The sequence below is a fragment of the Pundamilia nyererei genome, unplaced genomic scaffold (genome assembly GCF_000239375.1).
Source record: "Pundamilia nyererei isolate P.nyererei 1_Seehausen unplaced genomic scaffold, PunNye1.0 scaffold00027, whole genome shotgun sequence".
NCBI lineage: Eukaryota > Metazoa > Chordata > Actinopteri > Cichliformes > Cichlidae > Pundamilia > Pundamilia nyererei.
In genome coordinates, this window is record NW_005187428.1 from 1,311,333 (window position 1) to 1,333,604 (window position 22,272).

Sequence of the window (22,272 nt, forward strand, 5' to 3'; positions counted from 1 at the left end):
AAAATTGATTTACTGCATCAGAGCACAGAAAATCTCCTTAGATAGCAGTTACATTGTTAGCCATTGCCTGGCTGGTGCCAGAATGATGCCAGCGTGGTGCCAGGTGTGGTAGAAAAACTAAAATTGAAGGCAGTGAGTGGATCCCTGCCAGGCAGAGGTGCGCGCCTGTGCCAGTCTTATCTGGCCAAGCGGCACAGAGCTGCTACATCTTTTATTTTCAATTTCCTCAACGGATTCATTTTCCAGCCAAAACAAGAAAGCTCCTAACAAGCACATGTGAGTTGTGTTTTCATTAACTTTCACGAGTGGGCAGATGAGTGGCTGTAAGGATTTTCAGGATGCTAGAGTGCATGTTTGTCTGTTGGGAGGCAGAGGGGGGGCTGATTTGGAGTGTCTGTATGTTGATAATACGAGATGTGATGTGCAGAAACTAGACTCCCGTTGTCCTAACGTGTCCTCAAATAGTGCATTTCCCATGTGTCTGTTTCTGAAGTGTGTGGGTTTCTGTTTTAGAAAGCACAAATACCAGCATGTTCCACTCCTGGCACACATTTTGCAGCCAACGTAAACCACATCAATTATAGTGACATTATGAGCTTTTCCACCTTTGATGCACTTTAGCAGCATTCTTGGTGGTGACTTTCTCAGGATTTAGCAGTAAACAAAGCTAATGGAAGCCACAGTGTGGGAAGACAATGGCTGTACTTTGTGAACATGATTGCTATTTGCTCAAAAACGCATTCAGGCATGTCTAATTTGTCATTATTCTTAATGTAAGAATTAGGACAAAGGAAAAGAAAAAAGTACAAAAGACATTTTGCAGCAGAGCAGCTTCATTTTTAAAACTGCGTAAAATAGCGTCCCTCTTTCTCTATTTGCACAAAAAGTTTATTTATCCATGTTACTTGTAAACTTGATTTCTTATGTTTGCTTTGACACAAAGCGTGTCGCTTCAGCTCACAATTCTCTGCATGTGTTTGCTCTGATTTCATCTGGAAGTTTTTGGTGTCTTATGTATATAAGTCATTGTTGATTCTTTTAAAATGCTGGCATACTAGTCCTTTTCGGATATGCTGTCTTCTTTATTTTTCCTAGTTCATGTGGAGTAGAAAAGTTTGTGCACTGAGTAACATGCCAAATTTAGTTCCATAGATCTGTTTAGCAAGAGGGTTTGTGGGTTCTGACAGCACAGAGGAAGAATCAAACATGTTCAATGTTTGATTCTTAAGCAGTAAATAAAGAGCAAAATGTCTTCCAAGCATCCAAGCCACCCAAACTAGCATGCTAGACCTACATCTAAGATTTAAAGCGGATGCTCCAGCACCTTCAGTTGATAAACCTGTAGCTCTGATAGGCTGGTTACTGTCAAATTAGGGGTTTTTTTTATGTCTTGGAGATATTTATTCAGTAATAAGACAAGAGTGACATCCCACAGCCTCCTAACAACTTCAACGCATCCTTTCTTTCATCTCATCCCTGTGTTCATGGTGCAGATGTGAGGAAAGTTAGATACTTAAGAAACTAGCTAGCTCCACAGAAGAGGAACAAGCATAAATGGAGTACAGCTTTTTTTCTTTTTCTTTTTTTTTATTAAATGTCATGTAATTTTCGAGCAGCTCTAAATATCACCAAACACACAAACTTTCTGGGCAACGTTTTTGCCAGCTAAATCAGCAGCTGTTGTACTTTCCGGGGAGATGAAAATGTGACAGTGTCAGAAATGGAGAAAGATGTAAGACAGGAGTGGAGAGATGGGAGAGAGCTTGCTTTCAGAAGTAACTGCTCAACACGTGAAATTTGATAAAGAGGAAATGTGAAGCTTAATGTCCTCATTCATTTTCGAGGTTTTAAGTCGGATATTGGATGTGTACAGCACACGTTACTGAAGTTGTGTTCTTCCATTTTGTGAAACATCACAAACTGAAGTATAATAATTTTGTGTTATTCAAAGAAAATACCAGGCAGTTTATTGCAGGATATTCAGGTTAGTTTGCAACAGTGTTTCAGGTTTACTGTGATTCAGTATGGTTACATCAAAGGTAGCAATTATTATTATATATAATATTTAATGGGATGATGTTTATTAGTTTCACTCACCTAATTTACCTTTTATACAAACATTATACGGTCAAGGGTTTGGAAATCAGCCTTTAATCCACAAAAAAACAGTGAATATTAGAGTAGCAGGTCAGCTGATGACAGCCTGTGCACAAAGAGAAATCTACAGTAACTCACAATGCAAGTTATTATGTGACTTATTTTTAAGTACTCTTTTCCCTGCACTGCTACACCCAATATGGGGGTTCTCCAATATACCAAATCCCACTTTACCCCCTGTCTACACCCATTTTGGGTACAAGTCCCATTTTGGAAACCATGCTCAAGGAATGGAAAACTACCTTTGCAAAAACACAGAACTTTGAACAATAAGTAAAGGAAAGAAATCTGGTAACATGTAGAGGGAATGTCAAAGTCTGATGAATTCATAAAAACTCTGAAGTGCGCTGGGGATTTTTGAATATAAATTGAAATCATTTTTAAAATTATTCAAGTGAGAGACTTGGGTTTTTGGGGGGTTTTTTTGCAGAAAGGGTTTCCAGCATACCCCTGCTGAGGAGAAAATTAAAGTCTTTTATTTCCATCGAGCACCTATTGTATACTGTGGAGAAAAAAAACATGGAGAAAACTTTCAGCGCAACTGTTTCAGCTGAACGTCAACCAGTCAAACTGATTGATTGACTGAAATTCCGTTCTGCCTTTAGTGGCATTGGTATTGGATGACAAAACATTTTACCCTCTTTGTATGTTTTATTTCTATTTATTCTCATTTAACTTCTTGCACAACTTCTTTGTGCAGAATGTTTTTTATTCACAGTTGTTGTTCATTTTTTAACACAAATGCCATTTGCTTTCACATGTTGTCGTCGAATGCAATTATCTCGTGTCTTAGAAGTGAAGTTCAATTGCGTAAATACTTCCTGGGGCAGCTGCATGTATCAGTTTCTATGATAAAGTATAATGAGAAACAGAGCGTCAACTCAAATAGCCAAAATACTCGAAACCCTGAGGGAGGGAGAGTATCAACCGCATTGTATTTACTGCTCAAGTTGTTTTAATAGAAAACATGAGTGACACACCCTTCTGCAGTCTATTCAAATTATTTGTATTATTTTATAATTGCACACTCCAGTTTTCCCTTTTCCTCTGCCTCTTTGATCTTCACTTTCAACTAACATGTGGTTGTAAATATATTTACAAAGTTATTTCCTTCTCAAGTCTCAGATAACAGGGCTACACGTGGCATTAAGAGTTCTCTGTGTCTATTCAAAATCCCCCTTACCACTTTGCCTCACAACAGTGTTGGTGATTCTCATCAAGGGGTACAAAGTGGCTCAAAACTGGATGAGAAAAGTGATGAATCCTTCTGTTGTTCTCTTGGGATCCTTTACCAACTGCTGTCAGTTTTGCCAATGGCCTCTTCCTTTAAGAGAAAGGAGGCTGCTGATGGAGCACTGTGCACCTCCGCCTCTTTCTTCTACTTCTCTTTTTGCTCTAGACCCTCCTCCTGGCAGCTTCATTGAGAAAACTGTAATCCCTGCTTGGGGGGCAGTGTGTCGTCTGTGCTGATAGCATTCAGAGGGACTTGTAGCGCTCCAATGGGCCCACTACAGAGGAGGCGGCTTGGTGCAACTGGCTGGGTGCTGGGCACACGCCGTGTGGCACAGGCGGATTAGTCCCAGCCCTGGCCCCTTCCCCCCCACCCATTCAGCATCAGCCTCCTTCAAACGACTATCCCACTCTGCCCAGAAAAACACAGCAGGCTGGCAGAAACAGATTACAGATCGGCACATCGAAAAGCACATATTCCGTCCTTGAAAATGCTTCCCATTTCCCCGCTGTTCCCAAATATGCAACCTCAAACCTCCAGCCTCCATTACGCCATGTGTGAGTTCTGACTCAGGAAAATTGAAACTTCCTCAGAGCTTTTTCCTGTGGACCCCAACAACAAACATCTATTTTGCTTTTGGTGGTTCATCAGCTACATTTCTAAAATCCAAGATCACTTTTAGTCATTACTTACTCAAGAAGTCTTAAGAAAAGAATGTCTTTAAAATCTGTCCAAGTAGATAAGAAGCCCGTAAAACATGGAATATCAATGAGCCAGTGACATATTTTTTTCAAAAGATAAAACAAGGTCTCTTTTTGCCAAGGAATACCCAGTTGAGCTGTGTCTTACACCCCTGTGGATCAGGTGTTTGATTGTATCTTGCCTGTCAGGGAGAACCGGGAACTGAAATCAAGAATGATAGAGGTCTAAACTAAAGATTAAGTGAGACCTCACCTTCCAGACGTGCTGCACTCGAGGGAGACTGACAATATCCAATAAAAAGACACAGTTTCTCTCACCCTTGTATTTTTCATTTAAAAAAATAAATAAAGTGAAAGTGTGAACTCGCGGTAAACACAACTTTAGCATTCCCGAAGCCACAGCTCCTTCTCGAGATTACATTTATTTTTTTACATCGCATGTGTTCACTCAGTGGAATAATCATAATAGGTTTAACTTAAATAACATGTTAGTTAGAATAAATCCCAGGGAAATACTTCTTTTCCTGACTCTCATTCAGTGGATCGTAGCTAGCTGGGGGTGATTTGGAGCCACAGGGAAAGAAGACATGACTCAGAAATGTGGCATAGTGTTTTTTATTTGGAGGGCCCAAAAATCAGACCAGCTGATCTCAGTGTCAGTCCACATGAGCTGGTAGTTCAGGTAATACTTTTGTATGCAAAATTCATGTAGAGCATTTTATCTAAGCTGTTTTAAGCTGCTTGAACTTGCTGTGTATCTGCAAGCCACTTTGCAGCCCACCCCTAGCAGAGCTCCTTCCTTCATGCTGTATCTGACTTAAAAAGTGTCATTTTAATCATTCATTAGTGTTTATTAGTCCATGATCCTGTGTTCTGTTCTCGGTGTCTCTACTGCTCTCCAGCTTTCCGTGTGGAAGGGCAGGGAGGTCCAGAAACAGAGCCATACTGTCACTTTTAAATTACCGCAGACTGGAATATTAGACTTGTTTTCATAATACCGTATTTAACCGAAATACTTATGGTTGCAAACACACCAGATACCTATTGCACCAGCTTAGCACATTCCACTTTGTCTGAACACAGACATCGCATTTGTCAATGACTCAACACATTAGCTTATTTGCACGTCACTGTCACATGCAGAGCGATAGTAATTGAGTGATCCCTGTTATCAAGTGAAAGCAGAGGTCTGAGGTGGAAGTTAAGACAGAAAAGAGGTGGGGATGAGAAAGGGGAGATGGTGAGAGTATGAAAGCATTAATTTTCAGCAATAAGTGCATTCTTAGCAAGCTGTGCTGGTGTGATTAAGACTGGATGTCACAGGAAGCACTCCCCATTGATCCGCTGCCAGTAGAGACCATCTAGTCTTTCATTATGGCAACCAGCTTGTTAATTAGAAATCAATCATCCCCTCTGCTCTATGCAAGCCCCTTCCCCACCAGCGTGCCACTCTCCTTCCACCAAGCATTCATACCCAAAAGCTACAGAGGCGTGTCAGACTTTGACTGATGTCAGTACTTTTTCACTTAGCTGGCCATAATTTGTAACTTTCACGCCAAGAAAGAGCAGGGAGCTGAGAGCAAAATAGCGTGGCACTTCCTTTCCAGCTGCCAGGAAGTCTTTGAGTTCTTGAAAGACTTTGACAATTGGAATTCATATTCGCCAGATGAATAACAGCTATCATGTTGTCTTTTGGCTGTGTGCACTTGTATATTTTCAGGAAGAGACCTGTAGGTTCAGAGGACACTTTTTGATGACTGTTAAAGTCATTATAAATCTGATGAACTGTTTTAACTGTTTTGATCCATAAAAAAAATCACGGATAAGCCGACCGGTTGACGAAGCATATGGTTATGTAATGTACTGCTGTTCTGAATAAAAGAAGCATAATCTACAAAATAACTCACATTTAAAAAATAAACACGATCTCCCAAGTATATACATAGAACAAGTGTTATTAATAGAGGAAAATGTTGTGTAAGCAGAAAGGCGTAGGAAAAGTGGGTGTGGAAAAGACGCTAAGATGTAGTGACAGAGCTGGGATGAAAAGTGAACCTCTGTGAAATGACAGTTCCATTATTCATATTAGCGCTATTAAATCTGTGATAGTAGGAATATGGTCGGGACTGCTGTTAGCCGAGAATACACTAAGCATGTGTGTGAGTTACTCCTGTGTGCACATATCGGAGCACAGATGATACATACTGTTTTTGTGCTCCTGTGTGCACATACATCCAGTAGTAGTACAGTAGCAGTAGTAGCAGAACAGCTGTGTTTTCAGAAAGCCATGTCCAGATGTTCCTGGGCAGTAGGCATTAAAAGCTAGGTTAGTGTATTACAGGCACAGGTGGGAAAAAAAGAGCCATTGTAGACGAATTCTGTGCATCAGATTAAAAACATAAAAATACATAATTTTTTATCCTGGCCTTGGTTAATAAAATATCCCATTGTTACTTTCCATCACTCTGTGTCAAGAGCTTTCCCTAGAAGACATAACTGTATTGTGTAAAAACTCTGAGTTTTAAAAGCCATGAATTTTGCATGGACAGAGAGCTGACCTGCTTTTTGGAAGTCATAACAGCTGAAGTTCAACATGAAGTGGGCACATTGTGGGTTTTTTCTGTTGATGAGGCACAAACTGTTCAAAAGTCCACGTTCATAGCCTGATTAAAAACTGTAGTTTGATGTGTCAGCCCATGAGGATGGCTAAGACGAGGGCAGGTGCACCTGGTGTTACTTATTCTCTTTCATCTCATAAGCCTTAGTGAGTCTGGAATATGTAATGTTGGAAATATGAGGATGTAAATTCAGGGAAACACTAAACAGCAGGATTTTATTTAAAAAGTTTTTTTTTTCACAAACAATATGGAAATATTCACTTTTTAGGCTATTTCATCTCAGTTGGAAATAATTCAATATAAGCAGTGTGATTTCATTTTAATAAAACATGAAAGCTCCAAGACACTGGCGTTTATAAGGTTTTGTCTATTTGTCTCCTTGAAAGTGAAGTGAAGTCTGTGTTGTGTGTCTCCAACAGCACACTATCTCTCAAATAAAACTTTTCACTACCTGACTCTTTGCGTACATCTCAAAAGGTTGATTCTGTTCATCTGGATGTAGCGTTTTCAGTGGGAGAATACTTCTTCAGTCTCAGCCGACTACAGGTTTCAACAACCTTATAAACAGTACATTTGTACAATGACTGAAACCAGCCCACTGAAGGAACAATGGGCTGTGAGGTCAGTTCCTTGATCATTAATATGCAAATTCTCATGACCATTGATCAACAACCACTGATCAAAGACCACTGATCAATGGCCATGAGTACCATTCACAGAGAGTTGGGGAATGGCTGCAATCACAGCATTGTAAGATTGCAAAAGCTGTTCCCATTAGGCCCCCTCCTCGATTCAGAGATGGTCTTTCCCTTTTCACGTAAATGGCCTCCTTGACTCCTCGCTCAAACCAGCGTTCCTCCCTGTCCAGGATGTGCACATCCTCATCATTGAAAGAGTGTCCACTGGCCTGTAGATGTAAATAGACTGCAGAGTCCTGGCCTGACGAGGTGGCTCTTCTGTGTTGTGCCATCCGCTTTGCCAGAGGTTGTTTGGTTTTCCCGATGTATAAATCAGACCCGATCCTTGGGGTGGACCAATTTTTGGCGCAACGTGTTTTGGGGTTTAGAAGCCACATAGACTCTGTGTTTAGAAAAAATGTGTCTCAACTGTTCCAATAGTCCTGACACATACATTGTTTATAGCGCTATCTGTACTGAACCCAGGAAATTATTACCCAGGAAAGTATTTTTTTTCTTTCTCTTCATTTGTAATTGATTCCACTTAATGATGAAGATTGAGATACTGATTTCCAAATCTAAGCATCTTCACACCAAAGAGTGCAAAACACACATACATTACAAATTCTGTTGTCTTACTTTGGATTTACCGCCTTGTCACTTATATTGATGCATTGATGCAAGACAGAAGTGTTTTGGATATGCAGGCCTGTAGGAAATTTTAGAGCCTTTGAAATGCTTTAACTTTCATTTGATGTGAGGTTTGGTGTTTGGTGTTTCAACCATTGGTTGGTTGATTGACTGGACAGAGTACAAAGTTTGTGCTTCATAATTTTTACTTTTTTTTCCTGGCATGTCAAAAAAAGTTGTAGTTTGGTAGGCCAAACAAAACAGATAAATGTTTCAGTCATTAGTTTTAGTCTCTGTCATTTTAAATGCCCATCTAAATCCCTGCTCTACGTTGGGCTAAAGTCTCAAGGCCTTGCTTTGACAGATGCCTTCCTGGCACAGATGACTCAGTTGTGAAACAGTTTAGTTTACACTCCTTGTGGGAGATAAACCAGTTGTGGAAATATGATAAACAACTTTTAAACAAAGCAACCTGGTGTCCCTGACTGGGACATCAAAACTGTCATTGACATTATGCCTAACAGTTCACAGCTTGGCCCTCATTGTCTCCTTCCTTTTTTCCTATAGGGTAGCTCCCAGTGGAGCAGGTGAGATGGAAAGGGAGTTATGCAACAGTGCTGTGCATGTCCAGTGTCTGGATTTGGTCTGTGTTTTTGTCTGTGGTTACTATTTGTTTGTATGTTGCTGTGAAAGCAGATTACTGTACGATCAGGTGTCTTTTTGATGAGTTTAGAGTCAAGTTTGGATTATATTACAGTACAGATTTGTCAGTGTGTGTTGTGTGTCTCAGCAATATGCAAGAAGTTGTGGTTTGGGTTTTACCCAACTTTTCAGGCTAACTCAGCTTTTAATGTTTTCCTGCATTCCTTGGATTTTCTCTCTGGAAGGCATATACAGTCGCAGCTTCCCTCTGTAACATTTTACCAACATTAATGTGATTATATTTTGTCAGTTTCATGATTAGCATTTTGATCACCTTGGCTTTTCATGTCACGTTTGCATGTTCAGGATGGCTTTGACAAGTGACGGAAGACGCTTTGCTTGTCAGGCCTGGATAGCTGAAGCTTTTTTCTGTCTACAGAACACATGGTGTTGATCATAAGGACAGCTCACTCTCCAGTCCTGGCAGCCACCACGCGACAGAGGGAAAGAATCATGGTGTTCTTGAACCCGATTACAATATAACCCTTTATAGCAACCACCAATTATGCATCTGATGCTGAACAACATTTCCTTCATGGCGAATGTTTTGGATTTTGTTTTAGCAGTTATATTTATATAACACTTGCCTGCTGCTTTAGGTTACAGTTGTATTAGGCTATTTCTTGCATTTTTTCCCCTTGTACATACAATCACTTTCTTATCTCATGCTTCTCATCATATGAAAATTTCTTAACAAGATGAAGACCAGGTAACAGAAGTGCAACCTATCAAAACCAATTATGAGTCTCAAAGCAGAGCTGGGTAATGATACGGGATCTGCGTGCAGTTTGAGGCCTCTGTACAATGAAATAATGAATAATGTTAAAAGCTCAGAGAGATGATGTGCTATCAAAGCTAATCTCAGGTAAAGAGAACAGCCTTTGAGTTGTCTAAGCTATGAAGTCTCTTCTGTCATGACTTATTTTGCCTCGCTGATTGGTGGACATGCCTTCCCACTGGGGTTGTGTATTCCTTCTAAGTCCAGTGTAAGCATTTTAGCACCACGAATAAAAAGGACATAAAACACTTACAGATGGTGGAACTGGTACTTAACAAAGGAAAAGCCCCTAAAGTAGAAACATAAATATTACAATGTGAAAACCTTCGATTATTGTAAAATAATTTACCGAGGATCCTTTTGGTGGATCCCGTACACACCTGCTCATGTTTTCACAGTGAACATTGTATGCATTGTATGAGAGCTGCACAATGAAGTGTGATTGTGAGGCAGATTATGTGTGAGGAACAGGATGCTTGTGACAGAACTGCCTCTTCGCTCCTGTTTTTTCTCCACGGCTGTTGCAGGGGTGAAGCCAAGTTAGGCGGGCAGTAAAGGCTTCAGCTCCCCTCTTTGGTAAACAGAGTAGAACCTCAATAGAAGAAACTGGATCGAGAACAGAAATTGGCTGTTATCTCTGGCAGTGATCATGAAAGGACACGTATCCTGCTCCCAAGAGGAAAAACTGCTTTCTCTGAGCCTTTTTGCAGAAAAGGTTATACATGTTGTAGTTAAGCAGACCTGTAGAAGCTCTGTGGCTGATAGGTCGTCTGTGATCTAGTGTTTCACAGCAGCAGATGGCGGTGCCAGCAGGCCAGGGTGGTGCCAGAAGGTTACGCAATGGAATGATGCCTCTAAAACCTGACTCGAACGCCACATGACACATATATGTGCAGAAACACACTTCCCACACAATCTTCTGAAGCTGTAAGGAGAGACTTAGACTTGGGTAATTCAGGTGGCCACGAACACGCTGTCCATTTAAAGCTCCAATCTTTGCTTTCTTCATTGTCATTGGTAACAGCAACCTATCCTTCATGGTGTCACGGTCAGGTGACTGACAGTTTGAACCATTTCAGGAAGCTCAGAGTGAAGTGGCACCCCGACACTGGCATGGCCATGGAAACAGATGGAACTATAGCTTCCCTGTGATCTGGCCTCCATTTCCTGGTCCTCTCTGGGGCACGTGTGTGTCTGCCAGTGGGATATGGGTCAGATGGTCAGCTATCTTTATCCAGATCGTTGCCAGGAAAACCTCCATCCATTTGGAAACAAAAAGGGCATCCTCCTGGGATGGAGGGAATTTCATTGATAATATATTCTCTTGCACTGTCTGTACTCTGATGTCTTGCTAAAATGACTTTTTCAGACTCTTGCTTCTTTAAGCTGTACTTTCAGCCCCTGGCATAAAAGGGAGCAGCTGTATCAGATTTTGTCAGAACCTCCTTCTAAAGTCATTTCTTTCCATTTTAGGTATTTTCAATAGGTTTATTTGAGACTTGTGCAAGTGAAGTGAAATTGGGTGAGGCTAAAGACTGGTGGGTGTGTCTGTACACAAAGAGCAGAAAGGAGCTGTTCAGGCCATGCCAACCACATAGCCACTTCAATGCAAACACACTTGTCCGTGATGTAAGTCAGGTCTTCTTTGAGACCTCCAGGACTTCCTGTCCAGCTCTAGTTTAATCCCTTCCCATGCTTTTTTTTTCTTTATTTCTAAGAATGAGCTCATGCCACATGTTGCCAAGTACAGTACCGATTATGCTTTGCTGCACCATAAGGAGACATTACCATGGCTTTTAAAATGCCACTGGGTGCTATTTTTCTGGACCCTGTTGTAATTGCTGACCCAGCATACAGTGATCCATTCACATTAGTTTGGAATTTCCAACATGAGCATTTGGTTTGTGTTTGACAGCTTAATACACCCATTTTTTTTCTCAAGGAATTGGCCAAACCTTCTATCATTCATGGCTCTCCTCTCACTGTTTGTACTATATATAGGGGAAAAAAACAGGTTCTTTGTCTAGCACCGTTACAGTCATGTCTAAAGGCAATAGCACACCTCTGGGACTAGTGTAAAACCATACTGTAGTATCTTGTAAAATTTAAATACCTATTCACTGTCTTCTTCCAGTGCCTTGTTGTTCCCACGTTGAGAATGCTTTTATAGGATTCAGGAGAGCGTAATGCACTCAGGCGATATGATAATGCAGCCCTGTTGTTCTTGGTTAGCAGCTGGCTACAAGAACTCATCGAGAATCCTAGCTGAAAAATTAATCATACAAATTCAAACCAAGATTTGCTCAGACAGAACAAGTAGTGTAGTGTTTAGCACATGCATACATTTAAATGAAAAGTAGGCTTTTCTTTTATTTACTCGCAGTTTTTCGTGAACATATTTTTGCAGAGTAGACTGTCACAGAAGATTAGTTTAACATTACCAGTTAGTCATCGCTTTGTGTTTTCTCTCTCTCTCTCTCTGTGTGTGTGTGTGTGTGTGTGTGTGTGTGTGTGTGTGTGTGTGTGTGTGTGTGTGTGCGTGTGTGTGCGTGCCTACTTGATCTCTGAGAGACTTGTCAGCAAAGGATGTGTATTTTGTTGCGTTGTGTGGTGCTCTGATACTTCGTGCCCTAACATTACTCCTGGTGGATCCCAGGAAGTGAAGAAAGCCCTGGGCCCATCAATAGTTGAGCGGTAGCACGGTTGTGTGTGTCTATAATGAGGCATACCACATCGCACCATCAATATTACATACTGGCTTAGGGCCAAGAGATGTGCTCTGTGGTGTGTTCCAGTATAAAATATGAGAATCTGTATGTGGGTATGAGTGCTATGCATACAGTGTAATGAGGATTTTGCAAGATCTAAGTCAAGAGCACTTGCAGGCATGACACTTGGACCTAGCGTGTGCCTCTTGAAATTTGAAACATGAAGGTTCACCAACGTATGCAGGCCTTGTTAATGTTTAGTAGCTCATTTGTCTGTAGAAACCTTCTTCTTCCTTCCTAAACACAACAAGAATCACATAACCAAAATTTAATTAAGAACAGAAGCACTAAAAAACAAGTAGCGGCCGGCCCACATGCTGTAAAATACCAACTTGTTGTAAAGCATTAAATAGCAAAGGTTTAGCGAAAGAAAACATTAAGGCAGGGTTTTCCTGTATCCTGCACAGGATTGAGCGAGGACATGCACACAGCAGAAACTGCTCAGACACATGCTAAAGCATGCTAAAGATCTACTGACCTATCCCCATTTACTAAGCTAGCAGTCAAAATTGATACAGCAAATACAGAGTTAACGCACACGTATTGTTCTTTTTTTTAAGTGTGCACTTGACATGTAAACCAAAGATTAGTCCTTACTACAGGAAAAAGCCTAAAGTTCAATATAGAAGTTTGCATGAACAGCACTAGCCTGACACTCGGTTTGTTCATATGTGAAGAAACAATGCACATGGAAAAATACATACCCAAAAACACAGAACCTGCCTACGTGTTGAATGAGACTGTTGGCATTAATTTCACCTCTTTTGCCCGCCTCATGGCTCCTCATCCCCCTCGGCCAAGTGAACATTGCTCAGAAATGAAGTATGGACAAGAATGTTAAGGCTACCATCAAAGGCCTCCCTTTAGATCTGTGTGCGTGTCTGTGTGTGTGCTCGTGAGTGAAGCAGCCCCACAGGTGATTGGATCTGATCTGATCTGATCTGATCTGATTGGCTCATCTGTCTGATGCATTCCACAGGCGAGTGAGAGAAGGTTGTTAGAGGCCTTTCTAAATAATTTAGATCCTGGATTTGTATTGATCAGGTAGTGCTGCTCTCCATGGGCCACTCCAGTACCCCTTCTTTCTCCATCCCTCTTCACCCCTGTTCTTGTTTTTCCTCCTCTCCACTCTTTCTCCCCCACCCCATGCTCTACATCAAACAGAGGTACACTGCTGCGAGGGAGCAGAAAATGCATGAGAAAGGAGTTGATGGGGAAAGTGCAGGGAAGAGGATTTTTCTTTTACAGCGATTCCTCAATGGGAGTGAAGCTGTAGGAAAGGTGTAAAGCGCGGCTAAAGAGAGAAACGGCACAATGAAGGCAGGGGGAAAAAAGTCTTTTGTTTGCTGTATTTGTGCAGCACATGTAAAGTTGTCTGTGGAGAGTAATGGAGTGTGCGTAACCTTGGTGATGCAGGTCAATGGAAGTGCAGAAATGAGCGTTTTGTGCGTACTGAGCCTGGTCCAACTTAGTCCATTAAACTCAGTCATTACTCCATTAAATACTGCTTCATGCCATGGCCTTGGATCAATACTGCATAATGTAAAGACTGATAACATGTCTTAACCACACAGTGGAACGGATTTGTTGAATGGGTGATGTATTCGTGGAGGGATAGAAAAATAGCACAAATGAGGAGGACATTTATGCATAGTATGAACATGATAACTGCTTTTTTCTTTCTTTCTTTCTTTCTTTTAATAAGAAAGACCTTTTCTTTGCATTCTGCAGATAGGGATGTGTTAGAGGTGCACTGAGCAACATGGAGCGAATATGATAATGCTTCTGTTGCCAAGCAAAATATGTATCTTTCTCAAAATACAGCTTCGTGTACACGCTGTACATGCTGATAGAATTTGGCAGTGCTCAGAGCAGACAAGCAAAAGGAAATTACTTGTTGCTCACAGTGTTATTAGAGCCAGCTATTTTTTTTTCTTTTTGTGGACAACCAAGCATTTCTAATATTAAATTAAAAAAAAAAGCAATCGTCTATATTTTAAGTGTAAGGCTTTTTATATTAACCAGGAGGGACTGCAGACAGCTCTCCCTTTTGACTGGTTAATATTTGCGACCATGATAAGATTTATTTCTGACATATAAAACAAACAAACCAATATCTACACATACACATTCACGCAGATATGTGGTCAAGACAAATAAACAAAATCTCGATACCATGAAAAACCACTCAGTCATCAAGTGTGAAATGGAAATAAAGCGTAACTGGTGTTTGTATATCTTGTTTACACTGTGCTGTAGAAGTTTGCAAAGTGGAGTGGATGACAGGGACTATAAAAAATTACTCTTCCATACACAATTAATAATATGAACTGCTATGTAGGAAGTGTCAATAACGCAATCATTTTGAGCGCGTTCTAATCCCAGGGCATCACAGTCTTTCTATCAGATGGGGCTGGGGTTGCAGAGCTGTGCAGTCCGATGGCTTCAGCGGACGCTGAGACGTAATTTTCCATCTTTATAGGGCGGTAAAATCCTCATTTGGAGGTTGGCGAATTGGCAGTGAATTAAATCACTGGAGACGGTGGTTTGTGTCTGGTTTGTGAGCTGTGTGTTTTGCACTTTGTTTTTTCCTCCACTCTCTAATTAGTTTTGTTTTCAGTCTATCGCTCTTTTTATTTTTTTAACTTTTGCTTTTACTCTCTGATTAGGTTTAGACAGCAAAAAGTATTTGGTTATGTTTAGGCACCAAGAGTTAGATAACAAGAACAACAAACCTTTTATTAAGTCCCAAATTACAAAACCATAGAGAAACAAACAGAAGTCCAAAAGTAATAATTGGGGCTGGGATTAGAGAGAGCCTCTGGAAAATATGTTACTTCAAAAAGGGACAAAAGGTAAGACACAACTGTGTATATACATGGAGGACTGAGACAGGTGGAGAGCGAGACACAGCTGAAAACAAATGGGGGGGGAAAGACAGGAAGTGGAACTAACACAGGACATGAAGGATAACTAACCGTCAAAGTAAAACAGGAAGTAATCCAGAGAAGAGACGCTACACACAGAGATAAGACTGACACTAGATCTTAATAACAGCCACAGAAACAGACAGTAACAGAAAGATGAGACAGAAGGAACAGAGAAAGAAAAGCTGAGGCGACTAAAATAACTACAACGAATAAAAAACAGAACATGAACCAAAACACGCTGTCTACAGTAACAAGAACAAAGACTCACTGTATGCTGGAATAATAAAGAAATCAAAACAGGAAACAAAAACTCAAGTTAACGATAATTAAAAACCTCAAGCACTAGAAAAACAAACTAAATTTAAAAAAGTGTAAAGCAACTCAAAAAGCAGACCAGGGGGACCATAACAAAATACTTAGTTACCTGCATGGTTTGCTTTAAAATAGGCCTTTCATAACATTAACCCTTTCAACCCAAATTAGGCTCACTCAATACATTTAAACTGCGACAAGTTGAGAAACAGTGTGTCACAGAACTGGAACTAAAAGCCTATCTGTGAGGAGATGCCAGCAGCTGGCAAAAAAAAGTGGAAGTCCTTGAAATGAGCTTTAGATCCTGTTACTTGAGTGGATGTTTCTCAGAGAAATCATCAGAGCAACATAAAAAAGTATAAAACCGACTGTTTTATACTGTAATGAAGCAGAGAGAAGTTGTATGTACAGTGTGTATACTATTAGTAAACACTGTATATACTCCTTGTGGAGTGCTGGATCCCTGTGCAAAAGTTACGACAGAAAAACAAAGGAGGAAACGTCCGGATACAGTAAGGAGTGTTGTGGGATGAATTATTGAGGGTTTGATATGGAGGAGAGAAAGGGAGGGAAGAGATGGACTGAACTCTGCTCCTAAGACAGGGTGTAACACGTCCGACATACACAGACATGCGGCGAACACACACATTCAGAGACACACGCACAAGCGTCTTGTGCGAGGACATGTTAATGGAGTCGCCCAGTCAGACAGCCAGGCAGGCAGACGGGGCCACACAGGAGTCAGCTCTGCCCAGAATTCCACAGTGTAACGCACCAAACCCAGAAGAATGAACGCCCTGAGACCCAACTGACATGCTGCTATTCTTACTAAAACACAGTCTCGCTGTGGGTATCGCCTCATTTTCCCATTCAGTTTTCCTCCATAAGCAGGGGGATTCCAGGGTCAGGAAACAACAATGCCTTCATCTTTCTCAGCCGCAAAGGATTTTATTCCCTGATGTGTAAAACTGTTTTGTTTTCTGGTTTTTGTTTTTTTTTTGGTGGGGTGTGTGTGTTCCTCCTTTGAGCCACGGGCTGTTCCTTGTACTCTGCTCTGTCTGGCTGGAAACAGTCCAGTGACTGAGCCCTCTTCCTCCAGTGATGCAGCTGACTCTGTGGTCCCATCACTCAGGGCCCTTGTTTACCGGGTGGATCAATAGTTAACGTGCTGCGGGATACACTGAGCTGTAGATGTGTTCAGCTGGATAACACACTCCCGGGAGTTTTCTGATCTGTGGCTGTTTGTGGTGGGCTAGGAAGAATAAAGGCTTAGCAAAGCTATCAGGGTTACAGCCAATTAGCTCATCAGTCTGTTCTAATATGGTTGTCAATACGACAGGCTTTGATTAAAGCGCTGTGATTTGTTGAGGATGAGGTAGATTACATTCTGCCACCATTTTTCTCTGTAAAAGGTGAGGTGGGGATATTCTGCTGTTTTCTGGTTCAGCAACCTTTAAAGTAACTCATACCTTGGTTTAGCACATGTTTTAATAATGCTTCTACTTCTGTCTGAATATATATATATGTGTGCAAGTGACCTTCTAGATTTTGCTTTAACACTCCATGCACTCTCCTGTCCTCCTGCAGGGTGTTTTGGTCTTGTTGGCATCCCATTTAATGGCCAGTTTACCTTTCCATGTGCTAACACCTGATTAGTGAGCTGCTCTACATACTTCCAAACATCCTGTCCACACACGTACATCACGCCTGCTAATTATCTGCTTAGTCTGCAAATGAAGCGTAAATGCAACTTAGTAATTGCGATCTCTGACACCTAATCGGCGTTCACAGTTCATCTTCCTGTATTCATTTGAGGTGTTAATACAGGGGTGGTGAAACAAATAACAGCTGGATGCATTATATTTAAAATGTTTCTGGGAGTAACTCTCAGCTTCACCAGCAGTAAGCATGTTCCTTTTTTCTCTCTCTCTTCAGTAACCATCTCCACCAGTGTATCCTTCGATGGTCTCCTGGTGACTGGCCTCTACACCTCAACACCAGTCCAGTCGGCTCCCATTCCTGCTCCAGCTGCTTTTGGCTTTGGTGAGTCTTGTTTCTTTTGCCAATACAAGCTGCTTTTTTTTATTATGCTTTTTAGTACTAGCAAACCCTCAGATACCCCGAGAAGTGTCTGCTGGGACCACGAAGTATTACGATCCAGCTCAGTGATCCACATCCGTTCCCAGACTCAGCATAAGACCACTTCCCTTCTCCGGTTATGACAGGTCGTGATGGATGAGGAGTCAGGATGATGTGATCAAGGGTTCGGTCAGATGGGTTTTCATTGATGTTTGAGAGAACAAAAAAAAAAAAAACTGAATATGAGATAGATATGAAGAGCAAAGCAGCAAATGTAGAGCTTTCTAAAAGATTAAACTTAAAATAACAACTGATCACCAGGCCAGCTTGCCAAATGTTGGAGTGAAGGCCCAGTGGACGGGCTGATTTACAATTTTTTTTATCCAGAGATGCAAATATAGCAACAGTTTAGGTGGTAGATGTTGCTATTAAACTGGATGAAGTTTGCAAACAACTTATCTTATTCTTTGTCCGCCTTTCCTTTGCATTATCTGCATGTTCTGCTCTAATGATACAAATTGAATCTCTCTTTATCCTTAAAAGATTAAAGCTAAACTTATAAGTCTTTACACTTTTGACTACTGCAATCGAATTACACTGTAAGCATGCAACTGAAATGCATTAAGTGCATCTCTTTTTTGGACACACAACCAAGATTTGTAGACTCAGATGAAGTATTTGCGGATGGAGCCCTTGTGTGCACGGATGGGGGCTCTTTTGGTGCAGTGGAACAGCTATAAAGAACTCCTTAGAGAACAGGGCTAGTGTCCCAGAACTGCTGCGCAGTGGGCTCCCTTATCCTGACTAACTTCACTGTTCTTCAGACTTTGACTTCACTCTGGCCAGGGCAGTTCTTCACTCTTGGCAGCTCTGTTTACTGGGGAGGCATCCAAGCACGGATTGCGTCACCTTAGCTTCACTCTAATTACTTGAAAAGTTTTAAGGATACGCCTACCCTGATAGGCAGCAGCTTGTGGAACGGTGACTTTCTGTAAGATGTGTGTTTAAGTAAGTCTGCAAAGTCTTCCGTTACAGCATGTGTAATCTGTCTGGGTTTCGCAGTGCCAGTTAGACATTTGGTCCTCAGCTGAAGAGCTTTCTGCACTTTGTCTCTCTGCTCTAATTCTCCAGCCACCCCTCCCACTGTGGGATTCAGGACTCCATGGAGCAGCAGGCACATGCAAAAGCAGTCTTGTCATAGAGGAGATTCTGAATGACGATTTAATAGATTTATAGTTTTATTTTCCCTTCGATTAATTTTTCTGCGCATTTTTGAGGTACACTGGGATTTTTTTTTATGATCGAGTGATAGAAACTTTGCAGAACATGGTGGTCCACTTAGCCGTTGAAGGCTGCTCAGCGTTGGAAGGGCTGAAGACATTCTCCTAAAGAGAACGTCCTTTATTAATAAGCTCATGGAAACTTGGTGACTTAACAGAGAGCCAGCGTTTTCCCAAAATGCTTTGAAGATAATGCAGTGGAACAATAATACAGTGTGATGCCTCTTCATGTCCAGTGTTGTGACAAATATAAATGTGCCTTTGAGCGCAAGAGGGTCACGCAACTCCACCAGGGAGTTTTATGAACATGGTGCTTATGAGCAGGATAAGGTGGGGCTCTAATCCCTCTGAATGAAGCCACGTGGGGGACACTGAAACATGCGTATGCACACGTTCAATAGAAATACCACCAACTTTCACTCAAGAGCACACACACACAGTCCAACTGTTCAGCTGAAGTGAAGTGTTGGCTGGCTGGGGGGAACATGTGGTTGGCAGATGTATCAGTCCAGCAACTAGCATGAACTATAGCACAGGGAGAATGAAACCACTGTAGCGAGAAGATCGCTAATAAATCACTGAAAGACTGAAACGGCAGCTTAAGATGAAGCGTGAGAGAAGATTTCTTTTTGTTTTTGGCTGTGTTTGTGTTGTTGGAGGTGAAGAGCAAAACAAAGAGATCCTAAGAGAGAGACAAAGAAGGAATCAATGGTTTTAAAAAAGATGTAAAGTGGACTAAATAGACAAAGTCAGGGAGCTGTGGACACAGAGGTTAGTGTTTTTACTCGCTGCCTTGGGATGTCCAGTGGTTGGTGTGGTCAAAGCTGTGGTAGCAAGCAGACACGATGGCTGCCCAATAGCCTCTACAGAGAGAAATCCCCTCAGTCTTCTATGTCATCCTTTGTTGCTTTTTACACGTCATAAAAACAGTGGATGTGAGCATGACGGAATTGCATGCTTCATCAATTCTCTTTGTGTGTGTGTGTGTGTGTGTGTGTGTGTGTGTGTGTGTGTGTGTGTGTGTGTGTGTGTGTGTTTATCACTCCTTTTTCTTTTTGTTGATCTGTTACAATTATAACTTTAAGAAACAAACACCATAACATGAAGACAGCAGTGATTTTTTCATTATGTTGTCTTCCACTCCACTTGAATTGCAGTGCTCTTTGAACTACGTTTGTAGCACATATGTTTTAGTTTGAGGGTTTTCACTGCAGCGTCGCCCACTGTTTGTCAAATTACTGTAACCGATGTGTGGGGAAGCAGTCGGCAGGGCAGTTTAAGGTAGTCTAAGGAATGCCATGTTTTCAGCTGCTGCGCTGAGTTGTGGTTCAAGTTGCTCAAGGCTGGTTCCTCCACTCCCTAAAGGCAAGCGACCTTCTACTTGCTGCTGGCGGGCTAACCACAGACCTTTACGATGCTGTAACTGCTCTGCTGTGGCAAGTGCAGAATCAGATGAACTAGAGCTAAAAACAATGTTGTGCTTTGGAAGCCATGCCTGCTAAATACAGGGAGAACGCGGGAGTGCAAATTAATTGTGGTTTTCGTAAATGTAGCGATCACAGGCTAGCAAAACTAGTCTGGGTGCATTTATTTCAAGGTGCCAAAGCTGAGAGGAAAGACTTGACATTTCATTTTGGGATTCAACTACTTACAACTCACAGTTAATGGATGAGGTATGACATGCAGCTTCATTTGAGTCTACTTTGTAGTCGATTTTGACAACCCAAGTACTCATTAGAGACTTTTTGAAACACTTTAGAGTGAAACATGGAGACTTTATATGCATGTTTGAATGTAACGTGGTCAAAACGGATGTCTGTACACACTGCCAGAAATGCAACATGAGTCTGGACTCAGCAGCCGAAGAATTCCAACTCCTCAGTGTTTTTCCTTTCTTTGACATTTATTCCATTAAGACGTCTTTCTTTCCAATCCGCCCTCTTGGCGTTCTGAAGCTTTCAGCTTGGCAATCAGAAAGATTAAATGATGAAACCAATAACATAAGTATATTGTCATAATTTTGATTTTTGTTTCATGTATCATAAAATCTGCTTGCTGTTACATGTCACATAGCAGTAATGAGGTGATATATTAAAACCCATAGGCCAGAGCCTGGATGGAAAGTAATGTCACATGTGGTCTGATTTGTATTCCCTGATAGTAAAATGTTTCCCATCACATCATTATCCATTCAAACACAAAGACAGACAGAGCAAGTATTCATTCTAAATGTGTCCGGATAACTTATAATCACAATGATGAACAGGCACTTGAAGGAAAAGGAGAGCTTTGAACATTTAGAGCAAAACGGCCAATAATGGACTGAGAAAGTGTATGAGATTGAGGAATGAGTGTGAGAGTGGAAAAAAGTGTACATACCTCCTCATTTCCTTTTTCTTTTTTCATATTTCACACACTTTTATGTTTCAGATCATCACACAAAACTAACATTGGACAAAGATAAATAGAACGTGCACAGTTATGTTTTTTACAGTAAAAATGCTATCCAAAGCTCTCTGACCCTGTGTGGAAGAAATTACTGGCTTTTCTTGCTAAATCATGAATTAACTGTGATTAACCACTTTTTTTTGGAAAGCTCAGCTCAATTTCTAAAGCCACACTCAGGCGTGTTTAATGTCTGACAAAACAAAGAAGGCAAAAAGATCTCGGAAAGCAGTCCTTCATGTTGCAATCTAAAGAAACTCAAGAAGAGATTAGACAGTTTCACTGATGTCTATCAGTCTGGAAAGGGTTACAAGGCTATTTTTGAGGTTTTGGGAATCATGGTGAAAGTCATTATTCACTAATGGAGAAAAACAGTTTTCAACTGGAGTGGCCGGCCTACCAAAATTAGTCCAGGAGTGCATGAGCAAGTCATCCAGGACAGCTACATCTAAACACAACATCTAAAGAACTGCAGACCTCACTTGCCTCAGTTATGGTCAGTTTTCATCATTCACTCGAGAGACTGGGCAAAAATAACTTCCACGGGAGAGTTACAGGGGATAAAACCACTGTTTACCAAAAAAACACAAAGTCTCGTCTCTCAAAAAACATGATCCCGAAAACTTTTGGAAAATTATTCTGTAGACTGACAAGACAAAAAAAATTACTTCTTGAAAGGTTTGAGTCACTCCACATCTGCCATGAAACACACATAACACATAAAAAGAACATGAGCCGCAGTCAAACATGGTGGTGGTAGTGTGATTGTCTGGGGCTACTTTGCTGCTTCAAGACCTGGATGACTTCATTTAAAACATGATTTCTGCCCTATACCAAAAAAACAGGAAGGAGAATGTCCATCTATTAGTTCATGCTCACTTTATGTGGCAAGACAGTGAGCGAGACCACACCAGCAAGTTCAACTGTGAATGAATCAAAATATATAATGGATGTTTTGGAGTGA

The 22,272-nt window shown here is 41.1% G+C and overlaps 1 protein-coding gene across 4 annotated transcripts in view; it reads left to right on the plus strand.

Moving 5' to 3' along the window:
* reln (reelin) overlaps positions 1 to 22,272 on the plus strand; it is a 99,997-nt gene that overhangs the window by 5,611 nt on the left and 72,114 nt on the right. For all 4 annotated transcript variants that reach the window (XM_013909571.1, XM_013909573.1, XM_013909572.1 and 1 more), the window contains exon 2: positions 17,440 to 17,547. In XM_013909571.1, the coding sequence (XP_013765025.1) occupies positions 17,440 to 17,547 (108 nt within the window). The remainder of the gene's footprint in view (positions 1 to 17,439; positions 17,548 to 22,272) is intronic.